Genomic DNA, 8,807 nt, shown 5'->3' on the forward strand with positions numbered 1-8,807 from the left:
TGGAAGGCGTCGGGATAGTAAACAACGCCCGCTACGGTGGGCGGGCGCGACTACGTAACTGCTTGCCACACTGGGTCGGTTCCTCCCGCAGCCTCTGCGAAGACCGGTGGCGAAATTAATGAAATTAGCACCGTCTGTGACACAAAGGGCAAGCAACTCACCAACGTAATAAGGACATAAGTTATTTGCATATACAACGTGTCCAAAAGAGCTGTCTATCCACTACTTCCAGCACCTCAGAGGACACCACTTAACACAGTGAATTCAGAGTCATCTAAACATACCGCGCAATCTGCGCAAAACCACATAAACTTCCTGTGCGTGAGCACACACTAGGGTTAAGATAAGGAGTACTAACTTAACACACTGAATTCAGTCATCTAAACATACTGCGCAATCTGCGCAAAACCACATAAACTTCCTGCATGAGCGCACTACGCTTAAAATAAGGAGTATTAACTTAAGACAACATACAACTTCTAAATCGCCGGTTACTGGCCTGGACTCGTGAAATGGATCTACCAACACATCGTCATGGCCAATAAACCGCCTCCGCTCTCCATTTGAGAGGCACAAATAGGATATGCCCTGCAACACACTGATAAAAATATCTAAAACAGTGTTCGTTACAAGATTAACACTCAGTGTCACAGGGAAACATTAATCAGAAACAGACATCGGTTCGTTACAATAAACGCACAAATTACGTGGCTGAAAAACACAACCAAGTCAGTGGCACACAAGAAGGTCAGTAATAGTAAGGCCCTTTATCATTTTCCCATTCAGAGGGGCGTAAAACAATAACACTTATGCAGAGAAGTATGAATGCATTTGAGCAATTCAGTGACTGACAACAACTAAGTTTTTAAATGCAGAACACAAGTCCTCACAGGATAAACGCGGCCTTGCGCAATGGACTCCCAATAGTAAGGTCAAGCGTCCAAAGCACACTGCTCAATAAATACACCACAACGGCAAGCACACTCAGTAATCGCCAGAACGATGGACACTGAGAGCAAAATGCTGCTTACATCCAAACCACCTGTGCTCGCAATGGCATTACATCAGTCACAGAGCCAAAGAGACGAGAATGTAGTCATTAGAAGCAAACGGTAAATCCATCATAAACAAGGAAGTAGCATGTTCCCAACAGCATCGGCGCCTCTACCCACCAAGTCCGCCGCAAACGCCCAAACACTATCAGGTAACGTAGCAAACTTTCCTCTTGGCACCACACACGGCGTCGGCAGACACGGCTTCACGCTCCGCGCACTACTGCCTACTCACTGTTTCTCCTTGCCCTCCAAAATCCAACTACTCGACTGTCACAGGTGCCTCGCCACTTCCCCCACTAGGGGGCGCCACTCCTCTCTTTCCTCCGCGATACAGCGATAATATTATACGCGGTACGTTCGATAAATCTACATCTACATCTGTATCCATACTCCGCAAGCCACCTGACGGTGTGTGGCGGATGGTACCCTGAGTACCTCTATCGGTTCTCCCTTCTATTCCAGTCTCGTATTGCTCGTGGAAAGAAGGATTGTCGGTATGCCTCTGTGTGGGCTCTCATCTCTCTGATTTTATCCTCATCGGGCATCGTCTCTTCGCGAGATATAAGTAGGAGGGAGCAATATACTGCTTGACTCTTCGGTGAAGGTATGCTCTCGAAACTTTAACAAAAGCCCGTACTGAGCTACTGAGCGTCTCTCCTGCAGAGTCTTCCACTGGAGTTTATCTATCATCTCTGTAACGCTTTCGCGATTACTAAATGATCCTGTAACGAAGCGCGCTGCTCTCCGTTGGATCCTCTCTATCTCTTCTATCAGCCCTATCTGGTACGGATCCCACACTGCTGAGCAGTATTCAAGCAGTGGTCGAACAAGCGTACTGTAACCTAATTCCTTTGTTTTCGGATTGCATTTCCTTAGGATTCTTCCAATGAATGTCAGTCTGGCATCTGCTTTACCGACGATCAACTTTGTATGATCATTCCATTTTAAATCACTCCTAATGCGTAGTCCCAGATAATTTATGGAATTAACTGCTTCCAGTTGCTGACCTGCTATTTTGTAGCTAAATGATAAGGGATCTATCTTTCTATGTATTCGCAGCACATTACACTTTTCTACATTGAGATTGAATTGCCATTCCCTGCACCATGCGTCAGTTCGCTGCAGATCCTCCTGCATTTCAGTACAATTTTCCATTGTTACAACCTCTCGATACACCACAGCATCATCTGCAAAAAGCCTCAGTGAACTTCCGATGTCATCCACCAGGTCATTTATGTATATTTTGAATAGCAACGGTCCTATGACACTCCCCTGCGGCACACCTGAAATCACTCTCACTTCGGAAGACTTCTCTCCATTGAGAATGACATGCTGCGTTCTGTTATCTAGGAACTCTTCAATCCAATCACACAATTGGTCTGATAGTCCATATGCTCTTACTTTGTTCATCAAACGACTGTGGGGAACTGTATCGAACGCCTTGCGGAAGTCAAGAAACACGGCATCTACCTGGGAACGCGTGTCTATGGCCCTCTGAGTCTCGTGGACGAATAGCGCGAGCTGGGTTTCACACGACCGTCTTTTTCGAAACCCATGCTGATTCCTACAGAGTAGATTTCTAGTCTCCAGAAAAGTCATTATACTCGAACATAATACGTGTTCCACGGCCCAGGGGGAGAGGATGGGGGAGGGCAACAGATGGCAGGAGGGGCAGGGTGGGGGTACTAGCTACTGTCTGACTGCACTCAGGGTAATGGTTCAAAAAAAGGTTCAAATGGCTCTGAGCACTGTGGTACTTAACACCTGAGGTCGTCAGTCCCCTAGACTTATAACTACTTAAACCTAACTAACCTAAGGACATCACACACATCCATGTCCGAGGCAGGATTCGAACCTGCGACCGTAGCGGTCGCGCGGTTCCAGACTGAAGCGCCTAGAATCGCTCGGCCACCACGGCCGGCCAGGGGTAATGGTCTAAGAAAGGTTGGGAGTCACTCGTGTATAGCGACACCCCCGGGATAACAAGGCCGCCCAGCAGTGTTAGTGACGTCACACTAAGCGACCCATAGCCGGAGCAGCAGTCCACGGACACCTCCGTACAGACGCGCCTGGTGCTAACGATCTTCTGTCCGTCATACAGAAAGGAGCGAACTATAATTCGAACCAAAGACCAAATTATATATATGCTCGTAAACAGCATAAAGGTTCAAGACGAAATACCGATTACATATACGGACAGGAATAGGTTCTAGAACTCCTCTGAAAAGTGTTTATCTTCAGTACCAGAATGAACATCAAATTGTCAGGTTTTCTAAATAGAAAAGCACTTTGTTAGTAACAGACAGCAATAATGAGACTTGCAGTTGGTGATTTCTACGTGGAAAAGGAAATAAGCTGTAGAGAGATTGAAAATGGTAAGTAAAGAGAGCCTCAGCCTTTTTCTCACATTCTTACATGTAATGCACTTGGTTATTTTTCATTTCCTTACCTTTCATAACATTTTTAATATTGTTTCAAGAAGTGTATCTTCAATAGCAGAGTGAACTTCAAATTGTCAGGCTTTTCTTAAAGGAAAGAGCAGTCCCTTACAAGGGAACCTCCCCATCGCACCCTCCTCAGATTTAGTTATAAGTTGGCACACTGGATACGCCTTGAAAAACTGAACACAGATTGATCGAGAAAACAGGAAGAAGTTGCGTGCAACTACGAAAAAATAAGCAAAATATACAAACTGAGTAGTCCATGTGCAAGATAGGCAATATCAAGGCTAATTTGAGCTCAGAAGCGCCGTAGTCTCGTGGTTAGCATGAGCAGCTGCGAACCGAGAGGTGCTTGGTTCAAGTCTCCCCACCAGTGAAAACTTTAATTTGTTTTCAGTTTATGTGACAAACTCTTATGTTTTCAACACTTTTTTGGGAGTGATTATCACATCCACAAGAAAACCGAAATCGGGTAAGGTAGAAGAATCTTTTTACCCATTCGCCAAGTGTACAAGTTACGTGGGTCAGTAACATATTCCTGTCGTGTGGCGCACATGCCGTCACCAGTGTCGTATAGAATACATCAGACGCGTTTTGCTGTGGAGGAATCGGTTTACCTATGACCTTGCGATCAAGTGTTTTCGGTTCCCATTGGAGAGGCACGTACTTTCGTCTACTAATCACACGGTTTACCGGTGCGGTCGCAAAACACAGACACTAAACTTATTACAGTGAACAGAGACGTCAATGAACGAACGGACAGATCATAACTTTGCGAAAATAAAGAAATTAAACTTTTCACTGGAGGGAAGACTTGAACCGAGGACCTCTCGCTCCGCAGCTGCTCACGCCAACCACGGGACCACAGCGCTCCTGAGCTCTAGTAACCTTGATGTTGCCTATCTTGCTCATTGACTACTCAGTTTGTATATTTTGCTTATTTTTTCATAGTTCCACACAACTTCTTCCTGTTTTTTCGATTGATCTGTGTTCAGTTTTTCAAGGCGTATCCAGTGTGCCAACTTATATCTAAATCTGAGGAGGGTGCGATGGGGTGGTTCCCTTGTTAGTATCACAGTGCAAGACAGAATCTTGTGTTCTTGTTACCTTATTGTAAACGAAAGTTGTGAGGGTTTTGCTATGTATGACAGTGTTTAAGATAATTTACTTTCAGTGTAATAGCTTGAAAATGTTAAGTCCTGCTGTCAGTTGGCATTTATCACCACCTGTATGCGAGTTTTAAAGCTAAATAGTGTTCTGACAATTATAAAATAGTGGCAAAGTTCCTCAATCGATTAAACTTATTCCTGCCCGTATATGTAATCGGTATTTCGTTATGAACTTATATGCTGTTTACAAGAATATATATAATTTGGTCTTTGGTTCGAATTATAGTTCGCTCCTTTCTGTATGACGGACAGAAGATCGTTAGCATCAGGCGCGTCCGTACGGAGGTGTCCGTGGACTGCTGCTTCGGCTATGGGCCGCTTAGTGTGACGTCTCTAACACTGCTGGGCGGCCTTGTTATCCCGGGGGTGTCGTGTAGTGTGTTGAGGCCCCCCCGTTAGCCCTCGTGACGTTTTGGGTACCACTGTTGCAGGAGAGAGGAGAACCACTTGCGGCAGGACGACGGGGGAATGTACGAGCCGCCGCCCGTGGCGAACCCGAAGGAGGTGGGCTGGGCCGGGCCGCTGGCCTGGGAAAGGCGCAGGCCGTCCGGACCCCGGTACGTGGCCTCCTTCCGGTCGCCGCACCCGCCCACCGTCTACGACGACGCCGTCGGCGCCGGGCGCAAGGCGTCGGCCCGCCGCCGCGACGCACCCGAGTCGCCCACCTCGCCCGCGTACGACGACGCCGTAGGCACCGGCCGCACGTCGCCACTGTACGACTACATCCTGGGGTCAGACGGGCGGCGGTCTCTCGGGGCGCCGACCAGCTCCGGCGAGAAGCCACCCCACCACTCCTCCATACCGTCGGTGCTCGAGGGCTGCGACTTCTACGAGGACGCCTGAGGGTGGCGGCCGTGGTGGTGCACCTGTGCTTGCTGCAGTAACTCTGCGAGGACCCTCTTCTCGGATCACGTCAACTGGATACTTGGAATTCCAAAGGGTGCCAAGCGCAAAGCGAGGACCAGGAATCTGGCTGCAACAACAGCCGTGATCCTGACAGCTGCTGCGTCTGCTAGCCCTTCGTCAATGAACAGCAAGTAGTTACTGACTGTCTGCGTCACAGTGACCGTTGTGGCACACCTCCACAGGGACGCCACCTTACATTCGTGATAAATACATGAAAAAGTGTTGTCTATCACCACTCCTGCAAGGAATACGCCCAGTAGTGGTACCAGGGAAGATTTCGTTTCTCCCACTAGTGCCAATATAAGCTGGGCAACTCGTGCTCCACGTTCAATTAATATACATGAGATATCCAAAGTGCGGATCAAGACACGCTGGCACTGGTTTCACAATGAATAGTAAACTAAAGTCCTTTACATCTACATCTACATCTACATCTATACTCCGCGAGCCACCTTACGGTGTGTGGCGGAGGGTACTTATTGTACCACTATCTGATCCCCCCTTCCCTGTTCCATTCACGAATTGTGCGTGGGAAGAACGACTGCTTGTAAGTCTCCGTATTTGCTCTAATTTCTCGGATCTTTTCGTTGTGATCATTACGCGAGATATATGTGGGCGGTAGTAATATGTTGCCCATCTCTTCCCGGAATGTGCTCTCTCGTAATTTCGATAATAAACCTCTCCGTATTGCGTAACGCCTTTCTTGAAGTGTCCGCCACTGGAGCTTGTTCAGCATCTCCGTAACGCTCTCGCGCTGACTAAATGTCCCCATGACGAATCGCGCTGCTTTTCGCTGGATCATGTCTATCTCTTCTATTAATCCAACCTGGTAAGGGTCCCATACTGATGAGCAATACTCAAGAATCGGACGAACAAGCGTTTTGTAAGCTACTTCTTTCGTCGATGAGTCACATTTTCTTAGAATTCTTCCTATGAATCTCAACCTGGCGCCTGCTTTTCCCACTATTTGTTTTATGTGATCATTCCACTTCAGATCGCTCCGGATAGTAACTCCTAAGTATTTTACGGTCGTTTCCACTTCCAATGATTTACTACCTATGGCATAATCGTACTGGAATGGATTTCTGCCCCTATGTATGCGCATTATATTACATTTATCTACGTTTAGGGAAAGCTGCCAGCTGTCGCACCATGCATTAATCCTCTGCAGGTCCTCCTGGAGTACGTACGAGTCTTCTGATGTTGCTACTTTCTTGTAGACAACCGTGTCATCTGCAAATAGCCTCACGGAGCTACCGATGTTGTCAACTAAGTCATTTATGTATATTGTAAACAATAAAGGTCCTATCACGCTTCCCTGCGGTACTTCCGAAATTACCTCTACATCTGCAGATTTTGAACCGTTAAGAATGACATGTTGTGTTCTTTCTTCTAGGAAATCCTGAATCCAATCACAAACCTGGTCCGATATTCCGTTACCTCCACTTATGCAGCCACAATCCATGCATCTGATCAGCCTTCCTTTCTCTGTTGCAACACTGGTATCTAATACTAGTGGTGCCCCGTGATCTGATCCCACAGTTCATCAGGCACCTGCTATACTTTTTTCCCCTTCTGTTCCACAATTCTGACCTCAGTGTGTAGAGGAGATGAGATTTGTCTCCACCGCCCATTTCCTGTAATAGCCAATATAGTCGCCACCCCAAGAGATGTCACTCCTCCAGTAGTAAGGTAGACCACAACACATCAGCCACAGCAGTCGGACAGCTCTTGACCAAGAACATGGTTAATACCTTCAGAAGTTAGAGTCTTAACTCAAGTGTGGCACAGTGTGCACACAAGGAAAATCTTACCACAAAATTCTCTCTGTGTCAAAATGTACAATCCATTATTTGTCAAAACAATCTGATAATGCATGTGTTGTGGCAACAATGGAGAATGGTGAGTCAGATACACTGCAATGTGTAAAGCTTGAGGGCAAACTGTGGAACACCTTGTACTTTATCCTTTTCACATTAATTTCACGACATTATTTTCCTTAAATGTATGTTTTTCCACTATTTCTCATCACTGGACTTTATCTAATCAATTAAAGATCTTTCTTTTCATGATAATGTTTTATAAAGCTCCAGTTATTTGTTGACTTTTGTCAGAAAAATTATTATTCGAAACATAAGCAGTATTATGAAATTAAAATAAAGTGAGAGCAGATGAAGGACAAATTTAATTTCTGCAAATTAGAGGACAATCTAAGTTAAATCTTACTTCATGAGAGGATATGCTCATGTGTATTATCCAACAGTATGCTTTGTCTCTTGTATTGAACTACATGATTTCTGTGGTTTTGCGATGTCATTTTTGTATTTATCTTTATGGGATGGATTTATGTGCCTTTTAAAAGTAGTTTCACTGTGAAATACGAGATTGTCTGTCCTATGTTCCCATTGTAAAATTATCTAACTTTGTGCCATTATGTTGGAAGGTTTTTAAGACACGAACTTCCAATTTTCCATAATTAATAGATGTACTTTTTTAGATGTACTGAACTAAAACTATTGTGACAATTGTGTTATCAGTCATGTTATGATACTTTTCTTAAACACTTAATTTTGTAACTAAATGAACATAAAAAACTAAACAACGTAGGATGTTTTTATTATTCTAGCTCCACATGTGTTGAATCTTATTCTTGGCATACAGTGAAATTTTCATATTTCCCTTTCCAGTACTTTTTGAGATGACGAGTCATTTGTGGCAAGAATGTAGGAATGAGACTGGAGGTTCAAAATTTTTTTAGTTACAGACTTTTATACATAATTGTAGAACTGACTTTTTCATGCTCTAGAATTTTCCTGTCCCATATTTTGTGTTCTCTTCAGTACCACAATCACCCAACGCTTGCCTTCTTTACTTTCTTGCTTTCTTGGTCATTTGCTAAGCAGCAAACTCTGCTTGTCGTACACGATGCCAACATCCATTTCCCAGAGTCCCCTAGCTGTGTTCTGCCCTAGTCTCTCCCCTAACTTCTCCTGAAGCTTCAGTCTTTTATAGTTCCCACCATTAAATGTTATTACAGCATCAGATACTGCTAACTTTAGAGTCATTAGGTCAAAAAAATAATTTTTAGACACACAGCGCCACGCACTGTTGTTCACTTAATATAAACTATAAAATTATATTATCACTTAATGATCTTTGAGGGGTCAAAGCATATGGTAATAACTAGGTGCTAGCTCAACCAAATGTGCAAGGCGTGATCGACAGTAAAAATTATA

At 44.8% G+C, this 8,807-nt stretch overlaps 1 protein-coding gene across 1 annotated transcript in view; it reads left to right on the forward strand.

Moving 5' to 3' along the window:
* LOC126452262 (uncharacterized) overlaps nt 1-8,165 on the forward strand; it is a 136,998-nt gene extending 128,833 nt beyond the window's left edge. Inside the window, exon 6 of the mRNA XM_050091053.1 lies at nt 5,097-8,165. Coding sequence (XP_049947010.1) covers nt 5,097-5,508 — 412 coding nt within the window. The 3' untranslated portion in view covers nt 5,509-8,165. The remainder of the gene's footprint in view (nt 1-5,096) is intronic.
* Nucleotides 8,166-8,807: the final 642 nt, after the last annotated feature.

This window comes from Schistocerca serialis, unplaced genomic scaffold (genome assembly GCF_023864345.2).
Source record: "Schistocerca serialis cubense isolate TAMUIC-IGC-003099 unplaced genomic scaffold, iqSchSeri2.2 HiC_scaffold_843, whole genome shotgun sequence".
Classification (NCBI taxonomy): domain Eukaryota; kingdom Metazoa; phylum Arthropoda; class Insecta; order Orthoptera; family Acrididae; genus Schistocerca; species Schistocerca serialis.